Source organism: Benincasa hispida, chromosome 5, assembly GCF_009727055.1.
Source record: "Benincasa hispida cultivar B227 chromosome 5, ASM972705v1, whole genome shotgun sequence".
Classification (NCBI taxonomy): Eukaryota; Viridiplantae; Streptophyta; class Magnoliopsida; order Cucurbitales; family Cucurbitaceae; genus Benincasa; species Benincasa hispida.
Genome location: NC_052353.1, coordinates 9,466,490 through 9,489,036, shown reverse-complemented (window position 1 = coordinate 9,489,036; position 22,547 = coordinate 9,466,490). Strand labels below are relative to the sequence as shown.

The window sequence follows — 22,547 nt, the reverse complement described above, 5'->3', positions numbered from 1 at the left end:
TCCGATGAGAAAGTTCGATAGGTCGAAAGCCCTCTCTCTCTCTACTCGCTCTCTATGCGCATTTCAACCACTAACTATTCTTTATCCTTCTCCTTAGCATAGAGTAATAAAGGGAGGGGTTGATGCCCTCAATCTCCGAGGCTTATAGTTTATAATTAAAATATGATTTGTTTTATTCAATATTTAGTAGCATTAACCCACAAACCAATAAATTAATATTCAAGGTTATCATTTATAGCCTAAACATGTATACAGACACATACAAGTTGATAGTGATAACCCAAATGGTCTATAGTAGATGGATAAAGCTGGGTACCTTATCCTGGTGACATTATGAATATGGCCCGCTTTGTAGATGTTACAATTGTTACAAAGTGCTACAAATGATCTGATCTTGATCATTCATGTAAAGACATGTGAGTTGGGGTATTCTATACAAAGGAGTTTGTATAAAATCGGACCACAAAATAACTAGTCTCATTATATAACGTTGTTCATAATAAAGATTTACATTTCACCAGGATGACCATAGGTGACATGACCTAAATCCTGAGTTGTGAACTTCTACCTATGATGACAGTCCTTTGATTTGTATAAGTGAGAGTGATCAGATCGTTGACTCAATAAACCTATCATTTTGGGGGTTTGTCTAATTTGGGAGTTGGGAATGCAACTACACAAGATGGAATTCACTTCTTTCCTAACGTCTGGGTAAGTGGATAAATTACTCCCCTAAGAGTAGATTTCGGGGCTTGAACAATATGACATCATACCCTCTCTTGGCCTGAGAGGGGTTTGGTCATAATTGGACTATGACTTATTGTTCACTAGAGGGATCAAGGGTACTTAAGAAGTTAGATGTAACTACAGGGGCAGAACGGTAATTTTGGCCCAGCTGTACTTACGAGCAATTTGTGAAGGGTTACTGCACCATCATTGCTTATATTCAATGGACACAGAAACATATCTGTAGTGCAAAGAGTGCAATTGTCGTTCTTTGGTGGAGTGACCGACAGTTAATGAATGTTGGGTAATTTAATTAAAGAGTTTAATTAATTATCTAAGTACCATTGAAGCTTCAATCTACAAGTTCATAAGGACCTTTCTGTAGCTCAACAGGAATTATTGAGAATTAATTTTGGATTAATTTGAATTATTCAAATTAATTATATATGTGATATAATTAATATAATGTATTTGATACATTATAATATAAAGTTTATTTGAGAGAAAATAAATATTTGAATATGATTCAAATATTAATGATATGAACTGGATTCATATAATTAAATTTAGTATAAATGTGATTTATATTAAATACCACAAATGATTGGGAAAATTAAAATTTATAGATTATATTGTATTTGATACAATATAAAACTAGTGTTATATTTGATATAACATAAAGTTATATATATATACATAATAAGTTAGTTATTATATATATATAATTATTATTTACATTTATTTTAAATTTTAATTTCAAATTAAACCCTTAATTTTCTTAATTAAGGTGTTGGTGGAGAGTTGTTTTTTACGCAAAGCTCACACACTCTTAAGAGATTCTCTTCCCAAAAGAGAATATAGAGGTCTCAATTGTGCTGTGCTCATTGGAATTTTGTTCGTTGGATCGTGACTGTTCGAGGGAATCCATGAAGAGACCGTTGTGATTTTCAAGGATATGATTTCTTCTCCCCTTTTCCTCTCTTAAAGTATATTGTGATATCTTCAATTAATGCATAAATTCTATTTGGTTCTGTAAATTCTATTCTTCTATGAAAAATTGAAAAATGGGTCAATCCCCGCTTTTACTACAAAACTTTACAGTTCCTTCATAATCAAGTTCACAACTTTATCCATGAACTAGGGATACATACAAGGTCATGGGAGGCCGTCCAAGATGATCAAGAAAAATTACTTTGAAAATTAAATCTGTGAGATTTTGGCATCGTTGTATCTTAAGGGTAGGCACCCCAATATGGCAATGGGATCTTTATTGGTCAAAAATTACCTTTATTAAAAAAGGGGTTACATCAATTTGAAAATGATGTGGTAAATCATTTGTGTGATGTAACTTTTAAGGTTGATTTCAACCTTTTAATTAATGAATTGACTTCTTCTTCTTTTTTATTTTCTGTAAAATTCAAAATTACCTTTTTTTTCTTTACAATGGTCATTTTTTTTTTAAAACATGTACAAATTTTTTAAAGAAGGAATTTTTTAAAAATTATTATAGGAAAGTTTAACAGAAGAACCCATCGTCCATTCGAGATAAGAGTTGAATTTCGAAAGTTGAATTTTTGTTTGAGGTACAATTAAAATTTGTGTTGGTAGAGTTCGGAAAAAGTTATAATTTAGTCATCTATTAATTTTGAAATGTTATAACTTTGCCCTATAATTTGATAAAAACTCATAAGTAGTCTCTTCCATTATAAAGTAATAACAAATTAGTATGTGATAATTGATGAACAAGGTGGCTTTTTGTATTAGCAATGTTGGTTAGTTTTATGTGCTTCAATTATATTTGTATATCTTAATGATAACAAACTCAATTTTTTATAGTAATATATTTAGTGTTTCAAAGTACTATCTTGTATTTCAGTGTTGATGCCTAAAGTCTTTATACTTGGGTCTAGTCCTGTTGTTGATCTAGTGGTGTCTAGAATGTCTGTATCGCCTAAAGGTACTGTAGATTCTTCCCTATCTTTAGTGTTGTTATCTTAAGGTGATGTCTCCCCTTTTACTTGTTGTGAATTTCGACGATTTTCTTCTACACTCGTGATGTGAGTTTGTCCTTTTTTTTTTTTTTTTTTTTTGCTTCTTTGCTTTGGTTGTGAGTTCTAGCTCTTGTACTTTTGTTTTATTTTCATTTGTGTCTTGGTCTCAAGCTAATAGGTTTCCTTTTTGTTATCTACTGTATCCACATTTGCAACGAAAAAGTACTATATCTTGTAAAAGCTTGAAAAAATGATTCAAATGCATCCTTGAATCGTTCAAATAAGAATTCAAACCAGAAAGATATGAGCAAAAGAATATTATTGAAGATAAAATCAAACTTGGTGTTCACACGTGGCACCTTGCTGACTCAACATCCCATATGACAACTAATACGGTGCTCAACAATGATGTAGTAGTTAACATCAACGATGACGTGATAACTAACGTGGCATCCAACTGTCAAAATTTGGATGACATAGGAACTAATGTGACATGTGACATGGCAAACATGGACCAACTGATACAAGATACGTGATGTTATGTTCAAATTAAAAAAGAGAAGGAGAGAAATCAAACGCTAACATAAAAACATTGACATGAAAGTTAGGGAATACCACTTGTTAAGGATAACAAATCTTCACATATCTCCACGACAATACGATATTATTCACTTTGGCATAAACCCTCATGATTTTGCTTTTGGTTTCACCCTAAATGCTTTATACCATTGGAGATAATTTTCATCTCTTTATATATTCGTGATCATCTCCTTATCTAGCCACTGTAGGACTTTGATCGCATCTCCAACATCTAACTTCAACGTCTTTATAAACTCAATTTCTCATTTTTTTCTAAAACAACAACTCCTCTCCCAAAAAACAAATCTAAAACGGTTCAAATTTCTTGCCGAAGCTCTATTTTCATCTCTTCAAGTTTCAATTTTATTAATTCCTTTTGAGAAAATATTTGTAATTGCGAGGAGTATATATTCTTTTAGTATTTAAAACTTTGCATATCTACTTTTATGAGAGTTTATTTTTTTGCGAAATTTTAATTTCATCATTTCAATTTGATTTTTGTAATAAGGTGTGGGTGTACCACTAAAGATTTCAGTGAGTGATTAAATCTTAAACTTTTTTTTATTCTTTAATGTTAAAAAACTAACTTTAAATTTAGAGAATTTATATATTTTTTTATCTAAACTGTCAAAGAACAAGAAAACAAGGATTATGAAATATTTATATTTCTTTTTTCAATTTTTTTAAAAAAAAAAAACAAAAAAAAAAAAAAAAAAACAAGAAAACAAGAAACCTTTTTCAATCTGAACTCTATTTTTTCTTCATTAAAAAAGTGACAAAGAGATGAAAATCAAGAGACCTGAAATAGAAAAACAAAAAAACAAGAAACAGAAAAACAGAAACATTTCCAAAACTAAGCTTTTATTATTTATTACTTCAAGTAGTTTTTTGATGTTACCTTACCACTATTTTATTGACATGTCTATAAAATTGATCATATCTAAATACTTACTCTCAACTAACACACAATAGTACATATTTTGCTTCAAAGAATTTAGAAAACCAATTTTGGACCAATTTTTTCTCTATTCTTTTACCTTTGGAGATTGCTTGAACTAAAATGCTCATAAATTTTCAGGTGGGTGTTGCCTAAATTGGTCCTCAAGTATATGGTTGATCCTCAAATATATATATGGTTTGTTGGTGTTATATTTTGTTCATAAATAGCTGTGCCCACATTCAAAAAAAAAAAAAAAAAAAAAAGAAAAAAAAAAAAATTAAATAAAAAAAAAAAAAAAAAGGAGAGAGGGAATGGGGATTGTTTGGATTATCCAAAAAGTTAGCCACAAATGAGTAATGTTCAAAGACAAACCTCAAAAAGCAAAGTTTACACCACAAAGGTAAAGCTTACCCAATGCTCATTTTCACAAGTTTTTAAAGCTCAAAAATTTTGCCTTTCCTTCAATCCTTTCAATACCTCTAATATATTCATTCATTCTTTCATTCTTGCCAAATTGATTCTCTCTTTTCTTCTCTTTTATTTTCATGAAAAGGTGAGAAAAAAAAGGTTTTCATTTTCATTTCTCATCACTCCCTTAAGCAACTTCCCATTTATTATTGTATAATATTGTTATATAGCTCTTTCCTTTCTTAAGCTTTTTGTTCTTACCCAAAGTTCTCTCTTTTTCATGTTCAATCAAAATCCTTCTCATCTTTTATGATAATAAAGTTCCTCTCTTCATAATCACTTTGTATTTTACATTATTTTATATCTAGAAAAAGTTTGATTCAAAGGAGTTTGTGCATGTATATCTTTAGGGCAATGATAAACTAATAAAAGTGCTACTCAAGATTTGTTTGCTAAAAGTGTTGTATTTCTTATGTTCTTCTTTTTGTTTGTTGTTAAATTTGTGTTTTTTTCCGGTTTAATCTTTGTTAGGACTGTCTTATTGAACAATGTTTGAAAAAAAGATAAAAATTCATTATAAAAAAAATACCCCTGAATCTTTTAATATTACCGTCAATCTTTCATAAATGTTTCAAAACTATCTATGGAGTAGAATTCTATTAGAATGTTGATCTAAACACCGCTTCACCATTCCATATCAAAGCCACACTAGTTCTAAACTCATTTTCTCATCCAACATTCTAACAAATTATTATAAATTCAATAGTAGTTTTGAAACATTTATATAAGGTGTGTTAATATTACGAAGAGAATGTGGCTATTTTTTAAACAAAAGATAAACTAAGTGTTTTTTTTTTTTTTAAATCTTAGTCTATAAAATTTAGAGAAAACTTCAAACACCATTCTACTAGAAAAAAATGGACTAGTTAGAATAATTTATTTCCAAAGAAGTAATCAAAATGGAATCTAAATGTATAATTTCATCCATATATTAAAGGTCATAATAGGATGAAAATTGTTTTTTTTTTTTTTTTTCATTTTTTCTTTCTTTACTTTGAGTTCAACAAGATGGTGTGGGATGAAAAAGGTGACTGAAAAGTTCACTCTCCAAAGGTTGTTTTCCTTGATAACTAAAATTGATTTAATGAAATGACATTTGTTTGGTATATTTTGACTAATTAAGAAAATTAATTAACTTTAATTTCCTTCTAACCATTCAAACCCAGAAATAAAAATAATTTAATTTCTCAAAATACCAATAGTTCTACCCTTTCAATATATTTTATTTTATTGCTATTATGGAGAAAAAATAAACAATTGCCTTTATTTCCATATATAGAGTGGAATCAAAGAACAAGTTTGAGAAAGTCATGAGTCATGAAATTAGGAATATTTCCTTCAGCATATGTTTCCTTGTGAGAATTGAAGTTTTTATTTTTCGTTATTTAGCAGAAAAAAGACAAAGCATACAGTTCAATCATAAGCACATGTTTGTGGGTTTTGGTTGTTGTCAGGTCGCATCCAATTTAAGATCATAATGAGACTCCAAAATTCGAATCTTTGATGAGATCTTTACACTAATTCATTTCTTTTCTTTCGTTCGGTAATTTTCAAAAAAATTTTACTAGAGAAATATGGTGCATCTTTGAAATCTTCATTTTCGGGTTGGATTTCAATTTTGAATCGAATATTTGTTTGGACTTTATGAACTATAATATCATATTTGATTAACAATTCTATTCATCTTTTTCTTTTGTCTCTCTTCCAAATGTTAATAAGGAAGGAAAAAATCTTTATAATAAAACGAAATATACTTTTTGAATGTATACATGTGACCAAGCTTGAAGAAGAAAATAAATGAACTTAAAAGATAAAAGTTAGTTTGTTATAGGTGATTTTAGACAAAATGACATAATCGATACCTAGTAAAGTTTCAAGGCAATTGAACCAAAAAAGAGACAAGACTCAAACCAAAATCACACCCAGAACTCAAACGGGTCTAAAAATGGGAGAGAGGCACAAGCCCCCCACGCTAGGCTAGCCTCATGTCGTACAATGACATGCCCAATGTATGCCTCGATCTAAAAGGAATGAGCCAAAGGCCCAATACATGACTCGATCACATTGACCATAAGTTGGCTTTGTCTGATCCTGAAACCTCACTTCGGATGTCCTAAGTCAAACAATGCCTATAAATATATTACTAAAATTTTAGAAAAAGTAAATTCTCGCTCTCAAAAGCTGTCATACTCTTTCACTCTCTAATTTAGGCAATAGATTGGTGTGACAAGCACCACATTAGTATACAAATTTTTATTTCTTTTGAAGGTCACGCTCTTTCTTATAAACAAACTTACCATTATTGTCACGTGAAAATAAACCGCTCGAATTCATCAACAATACAAAACCAAGTAAAACAAAACTAAGACAAGGCGTAGGAAGATTGAATTGCAAATGAAAAACTTTAAATACCTTCTCACGTTTGAAATCATGGATGACTCTTATTGGTTACACTCCCATGAATGAATTCTATAGGTAATATAATTAAACATTGCGTGTGAAAGATAGAGTTGAAAAAGCATCCAAATTTAATTTCTACCATTCAAAGGAAATTTTGGTTGAATGAAGAATTGGGTATTATTGAAAACACAATATGGTATAAGAAACAATTCAACTTTTTCAAAACAATAAAATAATAAATAAAAGAAATGAAAGGGAAAAAAAAAATCAAGTTAAGACTAAAAATAAAGAGCAAAGTACTCAAAATGACAAAAAACTTTAAAGAGAAGGCTCCCTAAAACTAAAACAGCAACACCGATGACCTTACTTTCAGCAGTACACCAACAACCTTATGCCTCTCTCTCTTTCTCTATAAAAGAGAGAGGTGAAAATGTAGAGAAAATACCAAGCTTTAAACTTTAGGGTTGTTTTTTTAAAAGTAATATTAGAAGAGTAGTTGTCCCACGTCGGAGAAAGTAATCAGTTTTTAAAGCACGATAAAATGTGCCGTGTATAATTATGGTTTCAAATCATCCAAGTTAAGAACGGTTTTTATTTGGGTGTACTAACTCTAGTTAAGTTCCCTTTTTGTATTATCTAGTTTGAGAGTGGGAGAAAAGAGTGTGTGTAGTACAAAAGTTTTAAAGAAACACTCTTGTAATTGAGATTGGAGAGAGAGAATTTTGTGTGGCTATAACAAATTTTCACATAGTGGATTTCTTTCTGGTTGATCATAGTTTTTCTCCAATTTGGAATTTTCCACAAAAAATTTTGTGTTTTTTAGTTTTGTTATTTACTTTTAATTTCTCCCTTAATTTATGCTTTGTTCCCACTAGTGAGATTTTTTTTCCAACAAATTTAAGCTTAGTTGATCAGTAGATAATCACTAATTTTAAATTGAAAGACGGGATATTGTTCAGTCTCACACTCCTAGCAATTGTTGAATTAATAAAATGAAGTAGCTATATTTTACAATCTTATAAGATTTAATGGTAGTTCTTTTAGCCAAGCTAAAGCTTAACTAAGTGAATAAGGCAATTCTCATTCTAAAAGTAGACGGTTCGATCTCTCACTCCATGTAGTTGTTAAATGTATTTTACATTTACATAGGAAGGTTCATCATATTCTTTATCAAGATTCGAATCATTGGTAAATTAGGATGCTTTGAAGCTCAAGTCGATTGGTATGTCCTATAGTAAAATTGTACATTTGGTCTCTACCGTTTGAAGAAAGTTAGAAGTTAGTCCTTGTAGTTTTAAAAGTTATAGTTTCATTCTTATGGCATTAAAACTTCATGAATATTGATCGTTTGATAAAACTCTGATAAATAGTTCATAGATTTTATCAAACTATGAGAATGAATTCTAAATTTTAAATTATGAAATAAAATACTAATATTCTCAAAATTATAAAGACTAAATTTGTAATTTAATCTTATTTTATATTTATAATTTTTTTTCCCACCACCATTCATTAATCATTTATTGAGATGAGAATCATTTGGTGTGACTTAGAAGAAAAAAATTGAATTTTTGGATAGATTAAAAGTTTGATCTTCTATCTATTTCCTATACTAGCCACTTTTATAAAATTTTAATAGGTCCTTTAACAACTTTAAATTTTATTTTATACTTTGATTCTAATATATCTTTGAAAATTTTAATAACTTTTTGTGAAATCAACCTTAAGTATTCCTTTTATATTACTTTATGATGACATCCAAGTGTTAAAAGAATGAAAGAGATTTATTAGAAATTTTTTTAAAAAAAAAATACAAGAACTAATAAATAAATATTAAAAGTTCAAGTATCAAAACTTATTTGTAGTGTAAAATTTTAAAACAAAAAAATAAAAAATAGAAAAAAAAATAGTGAATCAAATAGATCCCTTGAATATCCCTTTTGGCATATTTTTTAAAAAAGTTATTTTACGACATTTTTTTATTTTCAGTGTATCCAACCTTATAATCTACAACTTTAAAAAGATGCAAAAATTGTATTAGAAAAAAATATATATTAAAAAACTTTGATAAAAAAATTTTGAATGCTATTTAAAGTTGGAAACTCATTTCTTCTTTTTTATTTGAATTGTGGAATTATGAGTTATATGTTGTAAAAAAAATATACAAAATTTACCTACATCCTCATAAATCAATCCATAATAGTTGAGATTCAACTAAATATTTAGTGAGCAACAAGAACTAACTTTTTCTTTTTTGTTGTGATTTTACAATTATCATTTAAAACTCCTTTTGGCCTTTAAATTGATATGAATTTTATTAATAATATATAAATTAAAAGAATCAAACTTCAAATATCGAAATGAAATAATACAAAATTTAAGTCAGTTGAACTACATTCTAATGTTGGTGAGATGATTTTGTTTTTAAATTGCTATCAAATACACGAATTTGAAAACATCAACTCTATTTTTCATTCTTCTTTATTTTCTAATCACTGACGAGACAAACCTAAAAGATCAAAAGACCAAATCAAGAAATCATATAGACAAATTAAAAGTAAAAGGAAAAGAAAGATAATTGTAATGAACAGCAACCTTAGAACTAATAATTACGTGTGTATCAACATTTTTAAAAATTGCAAATATAGCACATTTTATCAATGATAGACTCTATTGTTGATAGATTCAATTACTGATAGACTTTGAATGCTGGATCTAAATTTTGTTATATTTGTAAATTTTTTTGTATTATGCTATATCTATTAATATTTACAGTCTGATTGCTATATTTGCAATTGTATTACATATAACCTAAAACAAATAAAAATACAAAAAAGAAAAGAGAGAGAGAGAGAGAAAGAAAGAAAGGAAAGGTAAAAAACCAAAAAAAGGAGGCAACTTCTATCTTATTTACCCCTTTTTTCTCTCTTTTTTAATCTTTTGCTCACTTTCTCACCTAGTACCCTACACCCCCACGTCCAATAAACAAATAACTCTTCTCTCTCTCTCTCTCTCTCATCCATTGCTCCTCAAGTGTCATTTTCTCACATATACTTCACACAAAAGAAACAACCATTCATCACTTCATACCCTATTCTCTCTCATTTTCCCTCTCTCTCTCTCTCTTTTCACATCTATCAATCCTTTCTCTCTTTTCTTTTCTTCTTCCTTCAAAATCCCAAAAAAAAAAAAAAAAAAAAAAAAAATCGCACCATTTTTAGTATTGTTGAATGTAATCATCTTCCCGAGAAAAATGAAATTCAAGTAGAAAAAAAAAAGAACAACAACAACAACCCACAAATCTACTCTCACTTCTCTTCAAAACCCATATTCTCAATTTCTCAACAAATCTCTACATCTTGAGAAAACTACACAACAACAAAGGAAGAAGGAACAAAGAAGAAATTTTTGGGGGTGGGGTGGTTTTTTTGGTTTCTTTTTTTCATTTTTGAGTTCTTAAGATGGAGTTATTTCCAGCACAGCCAGATTTGTCTCTCCAAATTAGTCCTCCAAACACCAATAAACCCTCTTCATCTTGGAGATCAAGAACAAGTAGTTCTTCTTCACAAGAAGAAGTTGATTTGGGATTTTGGAATAATCTTAGTTTGGAGTCTTCTTCTAAATCTACTCCTAAACATCATCATCCTCATCATCATCATCTTCATCATCTTCATCCTCACTCTTGTTTTGATCTCTCTCTCTCAAATTTAACACAAATTAACCATCACCAATACCCAAATATTTCTCCTAATCCTACTCCTAATCATCATCTTCATCATCATCGTTATCCCGCTCTCGATACGACCACGAACCTTTTCGAAACCCTAAACAAAACCCACCACCGACCGACCATTTTCCACCACAGTACGCCGCCGTCGCTCGACGCACCACCACCGCCTCCTACACTCCCGTTCCCGGGGCAAACCAATGGCCCAGACTTGGGATTTTTACGACCCATTAGAGGAATTCCGGTGTACCATCAAACGAATAACCCCTCCGGCAGCACCGGCAGCGGTAGTGTTGTCACTCCCTCCGCCGGCCACGGCCAGATTATGATGCGGTCGAGATTCTTGTCTAGGTTTCCGGCCAAACGCAGCATGAGAGCCCCTAGGATGAGATGGACTTCCACTCTTCATGCTCGCTTTGTTCATGCTGTTGAACTTCTTGGTGGCCATGAAAGTATTTCACTTAATTTCTTCTCTTTTTTTTTTTTTTTTTTTACCATTTTTCTTCTCGATTTCAAGTTTCTTCGATTCCTGATGGGTTACGGTATATTTAATCATTTATTCATATTCTCGACGATCAGGAGCTACGCCGAAGTCGGTTCTCGAGCTTATGGATGTCAAAGATCTAACCTTAGCTCATGTCAAATCTCATTTACAGGTACATAACGCATAATCTTTTAATCTCAAATCAAAACCCCATTTCCAATCTTTAAAAAAAATGCACAAAAAACCATAAATTAGGGTTAATTTTTGGTAAGAAAATAAGAATCTCAAGTGATTTATTGATATGTGGAGTGTGCTAATTATGCGTAAATGAAGAAAGGGTTTTGCATTGTTGTTACATCCTTAATTAATTTGTGGCAGCAAGTTTGTCGAGTGGAAATCAAGGTTTTTGTTTTTTTAATGACATGTTTTGTTTGTTTTTTTTTTTTTTCCTTTTTTTTTCAAATTCCAATGGAGTTTTTTTTTTTTTTTTTCTTATTTTAAATCCTCTGTAGAAGGGCTCAAATTCTTAGCTTTTCTTTTTCTTCTAGATCTGATGGTTCTGCTTCTGCTAGCTAACAAACAGCTTTTTGCTTGGGAGAATGAGCCATACCAACTATGAGTAAAAAAAATTAAAATAAATTAATTTAAATATAAATAAATAAATTCAACTGTAACACATGCACACAAGACAAGGTGGCTCAGAGAGACTGTTTTCCAGTTGACAAGCCTTGATGAGTAAATGAAAGAAGTGGTAGCTGTTAAAATTTAATGTAAAATAAATAAATAAATATATATATTTTTACTAATCATTTAAGTTTTCAAACATTTTGGATAATTGTTTGTGTGGTGTAAACAAAAAGATATACCAATAATGGTTGGTTTTTTTTATGTCTTATTATTTCCAATTTTTCAAATCCATTTTGTAATTTTTTAATACAATTAACTTACTTCGCAAATTAGTTGATATGAAGCTTTCATCTATAGTACTTGTAATGGGGTCTATTTATATGTTCCAAAAAAACATAAAAAAGGAGAAGAAAAAACAAAAAGCAATATATATGGAATAAATAGGATTATATAGGGCAAAGAAAATGATAAAACCATCATTACTTAATCATATCTTCTTCAAAATCAGTTCTTTTTTATTTTATTTTTATTTTTTTTAAATTAACCACACCTCCATAACTGGGGTTAATCTCAAGCATCTTCCACAGTTCTTTTTTCTTTTTTTCTTTTTTTTTTTTGCTTTTTTTATCTTATGATTATATTCCATTTTGTGGGAAATTTTGAAGCTTTTGACCAATTTGTTTAAATAATCCAATAAAAAAAAAACCCATTTTTTAATATTTTATTATATGATAAAATTCCCATTTTGCAGATGTACCGTACAGTGAAGACTACAGACAGAGCAGCAGCTTCTTCAGGTGGGTTTTTTTTTTTCTTTTTATTTTTTCTTCTTATTTTCTTTTTTTTTTAAAAACCCATTTTCTAAAGTTGGGTTTTTTTTTAATAATTATTTTCGTAGGCCAATCAGATTTATATGAAAATGCTTCATCTGGGGACACAAGCAATATTGAAGATATAATATTTGACATTCAAAAACCAGCCATGGGAAGACAAAATGAGAACTCAATTCCACAAACAACAAGGCAAAACCCTCACCAAGATAAGGATTATCATGCCCTTTGGAGCAATTCTTCAAGGTTAAATTCTATTTCTAACTTCTTATTTCTTTTTTTAAAAAAAATATTTTCCTATTCCGACACAATTCGAAATTGTTAGATTATATAATATTAAATTTTCCCTCACTTATCACCTTAAGCTTTTAAGTCAATGGGTGATCTAAGATGGTATCAAAGCAAATACTCCAGTAAGTCCAATATTCAAACCCTTAGTCTTCACTCATCAGCTTAAGCTTTTAGGCCTATTGATAATCTAAGAAAAATGAGAATGAAAAGATTCGAACCTAAGACGAAAAAACTCAAATCGAAGAGAGTGATAGATAATCATATAGAATCTAGAAACCTATAAGTTTAAACTAAAGGATTACGATATCTCATTTACTAGGGAGGAAATGATATTACGGAACTTCTTGCTCTAATACCAAGTTAATCTACAGATTTAAGTTGATGGGTTACGATAAAGTTACAGAAACGGACCGGCACAATTTCCAAATGGGTATAAAAAGAAGATTTTGGTTGTGTATGGTATTTTGTTGCGTGTGTTATCTTGAAACACTAAAAACTCCATGATGAGGCAATTATAAACATAGTCTCTTAAAATGGGATGAAAAGGATATGTAAAAAGAAGAAGCCACACGAACTCTCTAATTCCAAGAGAGAAAAATCTCTGTCCTTGGGATTTTGTGGGGCTCAAATATGGAAAATCCTTATTCAATTGGGACCTTCAATTAGAAACTTAGTGTCAAAGCTAAGCCCTTTTGATGGACCCATTAGTGGAAAAAATTTCTCTACCTAAACAAATAAATAAAATCTTTTATTATCTTTTGAGGAAAAAAAATTAAATTAATTTAAATATGGAGTTTGAAAATTCCTCGTAGTTTGTGGTTTTAGTAAATGGGTTGTCACATGGGCTTGGTTTTAGCTTTATATCAATCAAAAGCACCAAATGCAAAGTGAAAAAAAAGATTTGTAGCTTTCTTTTTTTTCTTTCTTTCTTTCTTTCTTTCTTTCTTTTTTCCCTTTTTTTGCTCTGCATGGTCTAATTTTGGTTTCTTTGTTGAATTGAAAAATAATATGCTCTCCACCTTTGTTTTGGTTATGTTGAATAGGGAAGCTTGGTTGCATGGTTTACCAAATGATTCTTCTAGGGACCTTTCTTCATCGCTCGAGGTACGTCGTTTTATTGAAGTCTCTTTTTTCAGTATGATATTGTATTGTAAAGGAAAGAAGATTTGAATCTACGTTATTAGTAAGGGATATGAAGTAGAGCATTAATTTTATTCTTAGAAGTCGTCGTTATATTGAAACATATTAGTCTTAAAGTTATTGTTGTGAGAAAATATATATGAAAAAACTATAAGATTAAAAAAAGAAAACAAAAATTTGACTATGACATGTTTAGTATTGAATTGAATCAAATTGCGTTTTTTTATATGATTTTAGATTGTGATAGCTACCAACTTAGGATATGAAAATATTCTTCAAATTTTATGACATTAGATGTTGATGTAGAATATAATTTCTAAAAGAAATTGATCTAGATGGCTCTAGAGTTATCTAAACAGCCCCATCAAGTGATACAACAAAACAAAAACTGTATATTAAATTGATTTATTTCGGTCCGATAACGGTTTGGCTTTTTAATTTTCTGTTGTTGAAATTTATACTTGTTTCTCCCGATTTTTCAATTAAGATTTTTACTTTTTCTTTAGAAACACTCAATTCCTAGTTAAATTCTAAAAATTAAAAAAATAATAATAACAATAAGGACTATTTCGATTGACCTTTTAAGTGCTTAAAAATACTTTTTTTTGCAATCCAAACATGCTTGTTTCTGAAAAACTACTTTGAAAGTAGATAACCTAACGTAAAAACTTATGGATGAAAGTAGAACTATTATAAGGCGAATTTTAGATAATCAAACAAAAAAAATCAAATAGTTATCAAACGGAACGTTAGTAAAACTCTAGTAATTTATAAATCTCTTTATAATTTTGTTCTCGTGTGGACTCAAATATTAATTTAATCTTTTGGAGAACAATTTTATTGTGTCAAACTAATAGTAATCCTTTTTTTTTTTTTTTTTTTGTTAACAGAATGATATGGATCCAAAGTGCTCAAACAATGAGAGACTATCAGAAATAAGCTCATCAACAAATCTTTGTGGAGTGACAAATAATCCTCAGAAGCCTAATCTAGAATTCACATTAGGAAGGTCAATTTGATGAACACAAAACATTTGCTTAAGTTTCTACTCATTTTGAGATATGAACAGAAATTGAAATTGAAGTAAAAATTGGGAGCCTCATGGGGAAAAAAAAAGAAAAAAGAAAAAAAATGGTTTTAAAGAAAAGAGAAAAGAAAGACAAGGAGACAAGAAAGATATAAGGAAAGCAAGAAAAGCAGGTCCTAATTCTTATCAACCTTTGAGGTCCCAAATCATCTTATTTTTATTTAAGCAAAATCAAATTAATATATATATATATGAATCTAATTGATTTTTGTTTGTTTTGCACTCAAAAGAGTGAAAGTGTGAGAAAGTGAGAGAGAGATTAACTGCCAACAAAAGAAGTAAATGAAAAAGCTTTGGCAATTGTAATGAATGAATCAACTTTTACATTTATGAATGATTATATTTTGTTTTATTTCCATTGAAATGAGAGAAAACCCAGATCTTTACGTCAGCTAAAGTGAATTTGATTCAATGGTATTAGCACGACCTTCATTCCTGGAAGTTGATGGTTCAATCTCCCACTCTAAAATGTTTGGAATAATCAGTTCGGTTGTTTAGTCGTTAAACTCAGAAAAGAGTTCAAAAATTTTGAGACTCGTATCGAAAAAGTCGTTTCAAGCTATGTTTAGATTGATAAACAGTAAATTTATTAAGAAGGTGTGTGATAGATACATCACATAAAGGAAAAGAGAGAGAATATAAACAAAAAGACCAAGAAATAAAGTGATTAGAATATAATTAAGTGAAGAAAGAAAAAAGATGGTAAAATGACAAAAGTAGGGGTTGCAAAAGGAGATTTTGCACTTACTTTTAACACCCATTTTGCAGATTTTACACCAATTAATGTAAATTTTTTTTCAAAAGAAAGCTTTCAACTTAAATCCCAATTAGAATGATGTATTCTTCAAGGGGGAATCAATTACCTTTTTTTTTTTTTTTTTGGTTCTTTATTAGCTTTATCACTTGGGGAATGGTGCTTCCCACCCATGCATGGATCTCTTTTTCAAAAATTAAAAATAAATAAATAAACATATAATTCAACATGATTGATGTTCTTATGAGTTTAAGATGGATTATTTTAAATTAAAAAATTCTATTATATGTTTTTATTTCTCTTTATCTATTTTAACACTTAAGAAAGTGATCACTACACTAAACTCAATAATTTTTTTTCTTTTTTTTTTTGTCCTTTTTGTCATAACTATAACCCATCTTCAATTTTTAAAAAAGGTTTGATATAATAATAATAATAATAATATATTGATCTTAAGATCCCAAATTAAAAAAAAAAAAAAAAAAAAAAAAAAATAGAAAAACCTTATCTTTGTTATTCCTCTTCTTATTAATTAATTTTGAGATAGAACTCTACCTGAGAATTTGAATCTTATATAGATTCTTTAAATCAACAAAACTTTGTTGTAGCTTTTAAATTTCTTTAAAACTCTATAGCTTATATGAATATTTTAAAATGAGAAACAACTAAGCAAAGCAAATTATAGATTAAGTTAAATTAAAGATTCTAAAATCTTTATATTTTATCTTAGTTTTAGCTTTCGATATGACCCTTGAACTTTTAAATATTCTATTTTTTTTATTTATTACTTATTAGATGTTCTTATTGTGAATTTTGGTTTTAACAATGTTGGGATGTGGCAAGTCACATTAATTTGAAAAATATTGATTTTTTAGTCAAGTTTTAAATTTTATTTTGATTGAAATGTAGGGAAAGAGTGCTACCAACTAACCTTGTTTTGGAGTGACCTCTAATAATGCAAGTTGAATTTGTAATTTGTCTTTTTAAGGTGTATAAAACTGCAAATATAACTTGGCACATTTTGAATTTTCTATTATTTCTCACCAATAATTACCACTAATGATGAAGCTGAGATGAAAACACAAATATGAGGGAAAAGTGAAGCAATTTAAACATAAAAAAGTGGGAAATTTAAAATAATACGGATATTAACGTGGTTTGATAATGTTTCTGTTTTCCATTTTCTGTTTCTTGTTTCTTGCTTTTTAAGAACTAGAAACAGGAATGTGTTTAGTAGCTATTTTTGTTTCTTGTTTATTAAAAAAAATTAACTGAAACTTATTTGATAAGCATTTATTGTTTTTCGTTTCTTGTATTTTTTTTCTAGCGTTTTTTCTTTTTTTATAGTTTAAATATAATCTAGTTATGTAAAATAAAAATATATAGCATGCATTAAAATATAAAAAAAAAAAAATTATAAAACATTTACTTTATTAATTACACATAAATCCCCCTGCAAAATTAATAACTATAATACAATTGTTTTGCTATCATTCATATATATGTTGCTAAAAATTGATTTACAATATTATTTCTCACTCAAGTCATTTGTCTTAAATGATGTTAACTCAAATCCAACTCAATTATGTTATTATGTAAATGTCGTAGTTGTAAAATATTAAAGTGGACCTAATTGAATGTCTTAGTAAACAAAGTTTATATATTATAAAATTCTAATCGATTTCTAATGTAATAAAAATAATAAATTTAATTTTGAAATATAATATAAACATGCATATTGCAAAATTTAAAATGAAAAATTCAAAAATTATTTAAATATAAATATTAAAATTTTGAAATTTGAAAACCAAAATAATATATAAATTTAAATATGAGAAATTTTAAAATTCAAAATTACATTACCTATAAATATATTAAAAAAATTCATAAATAAATAAAGAAATAGAAAAGAAAAAAATTAATATTGAAAAGAAAGTTATATAAAACAAAACAAATAAGAAGAAATTATCTTACCTGGAAATCGAACCCAGGACCTGCCTACCAACTATTTCTTGTTTGATAATCATTTCTTATTTCTCTTTTCTCGTTTCTTTTTTTTATTATTTTTTGTAGTAATATAATATATATAAAAAAGATATGTCATACTTTAAACACCAAAAAAAATTATCAAACGTTTATATAATCACATACAAATAAGTCTTGATGCAAAACTAAATATAAAGACAAAGTTGTACTTTATCATTAAAATGTTGCACAAATTTGATCGATAATGTCAAACCCTCACTCGAGCGATTGTCTTTAATGATTTCAATTCACATCTAACTCAACTATACTACTCTACAAAATTCAAAATTCAAAAATTCAAAAAAATATTTAAATTTACATATTGAAAATTTAAATAATATATAAATTTAAATATTGAAAAAAAATTATCATTTAAAATTAAACTAATATATAAATATAGCAAACTTAAGAAATGATATGAATAAAAAAAAAGCAATACAATATAAAAACAGAAAATTGGGATAGAAAAAAGGTTAAGAAATATAATAAATAAAAACAAAACGATCAAATAAACATACAAACGAGAACGAGCATTTGTACCAATTTTAGAAACGTTTCTTAGAATTTAGAAATGAGAAATGAGAGCGGTAAACAAACAAGTTCGTTTCTTAAAAAATGAGAAACCGAAACGTTATCAAACGGTGAAAAAGATTTGTTTGAGCATATATTTCTACATTGTTTACATACAAAAGCTCTTTGGTCTAGATTAAATTTTGCTTCTCATAATTTTACGGTTTGATTTCTCAAATGCTAACACTTCTAGACCACTTGATGATCTTTTTACGATAGCTCTCTGGACTAAAGTTTTCGAGAGTCATCTAGAGAGTCTAGGTCTATGAGACATGTGTTGGGGTTGATGCCCTAAATCTCGTAGGGTCCTATAGTTTTTAAACCTTGTATGAACAAACTTGTATGTGATTAATAATATTTGATATTTTATTCACTTTGTCTATGAAATGATGTGATATTTTAGTTGCATTAACCACAAATAAATAAACTAACATCTAAGGTTATCGATGTAACTTAAACATGTATGTGGAGACATACAGGTGGATCATGTTTAAGTGATAACCTAAATAGTTTGTAGTATATGGATAAGGTTGGGTACCTTATCTTGGTAACACTACGAGTATGGCCCGCTTTGTAGATGTTACAAATGTTGTAAAGTGCTACTAATGATCTGATCTTGATCATTCATATATTAGACATGCGAGCAGGAATATTCTATACAAAAAAAATTGCATAAGACCGGACGACGAAATGCTTAGCCTCATTATATAACGTCGTCATAATAGAAACTTTCACTTCACTAGGATAACCATAGGTGACATGACGTTAATTCTGAGTGAGTTGTAAACTCTTGCCTATGAGGGCGATCCTTTGATTTGTATGGGTAGGAGTGGCCAGATCGTCGACTCAATAAGCCTACCATTTTAGGGATTCGTCTGATTGAGGAGCTGGGAACTCAGCTACACAAGATAGAATTCACTCCTTCCTCGAAGTAGGGTAAGTAGATAAATTGCTCCCTTAAGGGCTGATTCCAGGTCTTGAACAATGTGGCGTCATACCCTCTCTTGGCCCGAGAGGGGTTTAGTCATAGTAGCACTATGATGTATTGTTCATTAGAGAGATCCGTGGTACTCAAGAAGTTAGATGTAACTATAGAGGCAAAACGGTAATTTGGCCCAGCTGTTTTTACGAGCAATTTGTAAAGGGTCATCGTATTGTTGATTGGTTATCCAATGGACACAGAAATATATCTGCAGTGCAAAGAGTGCAGTTGTCAGTCTTTAGTGGAGTGCTCGACAATTAACGGATGGTTGATAATGTAATTAAAGAGTTTAATTAATTACTCACATACCGTTGAAGCTTCAAGCTACAAGTCCATAAGATCCTCTTGGTAGCTCAAAAGAATTTAGTTGAGAATCAGTTTTTGGGTTAATTTGAATTGTTCAAATTAATAAGAGAGAATTTAATTATATATGATATAATTGACCTAATGTATTTGATACATTATAGTTTAATTGGGGGAATAAATATTTGAATGTGATTCAAATATATTTCTATGAATGAGATTCATAGTTGTTAAATTTAATATAAATATGATTTATATTAAATGTCATAAAATAGAGAAAATGAACTATAATTTATATTGTATATGATGCAGTATTAAAACTATAGGTTATAAATATAATATGATAAATTGGTTATCATATTTCTTTATATTATTAATTATTTTGGTTAATTAATCCATTTTCTCTCTAACCACCTTAGTGGGTGGTTGGTTGGTTTTTATGGAAAAATGGAATAAATAAAATATGATTTTATTTTTTCAATATCCAAGCTACACGAATTGTGAGTGATCTATATAATAGATTAAGAGCCTATACGATAGGAGTCTTTATACTATAGGATTGGAGAAAAAGCTATACGATAGTTCTTCCTTAATCGTCTTCCTCCTCTGAACTCACAGACTCCTCCTAACCAAAATAGTCAGAGCCCACCATTCTTGTGTTCTTACTCTGAGAATGCTAAGGATACCAAGTGGTAATGTCTTCCCTTTTGGTTTGATTCTTGTTGTTGTTCGAGGAGTTCGTGACTATTTGAAGAGTTCGTGATAGTTCAAGAGATTTACATGAAGAAGTATTCTTCAAAGGTATAATCTATGAACTCTATTTCTTGTTCAAAAGCATGTAGTAATTTTTGTTAAGATGCATAATCTGTATGTTTGTTGTAGATATTTGTTTTCAATCAAAATGGAATATGGACGTTCCGCTTCCGCTCATGGATCTTGTAAATCGAGTTCCTTCAACATATACATTGTATAATCTAGGGCAAGTGGGAGATGTGTAATGGGTATATGGATGCCCTAGTTTATCGTATTATTATTTATCCTTCCCACTGTTTTGGGTTATTGATATTGTGTACATCCCACTAACTAGAGTTTTAGTTCAAGTGGGAGTTTATTGGGTTTTATGTCCTAAAACTCATATATAGTAAATGTAAATAATTGATTCGCATCAATAAAGAATTACTGATGTTACAATAAGTGTTATTGATTGTGTTGTATGTGTTTTATCTTAATAACCCTAAATCCAATAAACTAACATCCTAGATTATCTTATGAGTCATAAACTGTATGTGGAGACATACAGGGATCAATGTTCAAGATACGACCTAAATGGTCTATAGTATAAGGATAAGGCTAGTACCTTATCTTAGTGACACTATGAATACGACCCACTTTGTATTTGATACAACGCAATGATCCAACGCATTCGTGTGAGCAGAGGTATCCTATGCAATGAGTTTACATAAGATCGGACCGTGAAATAGTAACCACTAGATTTAACTCCATTGGCTAATTGGGTTTCTATTTCAATAGGATGACCTAGGAAACTTAGTCTTAATCTTGAGTCTATTTTGTATTCATGCTCATGAAGAATTGTCCTTTTATTTGTATGGGTGAGAGTGGCCAATTTGCCGAATCAATAACCTACTATTTTTGGGACAAAACCGAGTGGGGAGCTGAAAACATAATAATACAAGATGGATTTCATGTCTTCCTAACTTTAGGGTAAGTAGATGAGTGTTCCCTTAAGTGGTGTCTTCGAGACTTAAACAAAGGGTCCTACCCTCTCATTGGCCCGAGAATGGTTTCTATTTAATGGTTAGACCATAAATAGGTTATTTATTATAAGAGCACTAGTACTTAAGGATGCAGAGGTAACCCAGTGTTTAAGGTTTATTATTAAAATTAATTTTATTGATTCTTCCTCATCCTCCTCTCTACTAACAAAAACTCATCCCTCTCAAAATTCAAAATAGCCAGAGCCACTCCTCCTAGGTTCTCATCGCTAAGAATACCGTGGTAGCCATTATGATGGTGTTCTTCAGTTTGAGGGATTTATTTGAAGAATCATTCTTTAAAGATAAGGATTTGAACCTATTTTATCTTTTCCAGTAATTGTTAAAAGCATGCTTTTTTTTTTCTTTTTTGTTAAATGCATATTTTTGTTGTTTTACTGTAAAATTTTCATTTTTTGAAATTTAAAAAAAAAAATCGGGCGATCTGCTTCCGCTTAAGAACCCTAACAAGGTTTCTTCACTCCCTACTATTGATCTCAAATATGAGATTTATTACTTCGACCATTTACTCTACTCAGATTTGAAGACATTAAGATTTCAAGTGCTATAGTGATTTGCTAGCGTTCTTCTCATGAAGTCAAAAACAAGGTGGCACGTCTATTGTATATTACTCCATTTATATTGAAGAATAGAAGCAAATAATTTATGAAACTTGAATGGACAGGGTCCCAATCTCAAGGATTCGGAATACAATAAAAGGGGATAGTGGTCAAATGTATTTCGTTTAAGCTTTTGTACATGATGGAAATGGAATTCGTTTTTCCAAGTAGCAGCGTAGAGTTTAGACATATAGGAGAAACATGAAAGGTTTAAGTGAAGCATCATGTGCC

The 22,547-nt window shown here is 29.4% G+C and overlaps 1 protein-coding gene across 1 annotated transcript; it reads left to right on the top strand.

The window, feature by feature from the left end:
• Positions 1-10,378: 10,378 nt before the first annotated feature.
• Positions 10,379-15,642, top strand: LOC120077162 (probable transcription factor KAN2). Its single transcript, XM_039031068.1, has 6 exons — positions 10,379-11,283; positions 11,411-11,487; positions 12,694-12,739; positions 12,841-13,018; positions 14,107-14,167; positions 15,094-15,642. Exons 1-6 carry the CDS (start codon positions 10,566-10,568, stop codon positions 15,220-15,222), a joined length of 1,209 nt encoding a protein of 402 aa, XP_038886996.1. The 5' UTR covers positions 10,379-10,565; the 3' UTR covers positions 15,223-15,642.
• The last annotated feature ends 6,905 nt before the right edge of the window (positions 15,643-22,547 follow it).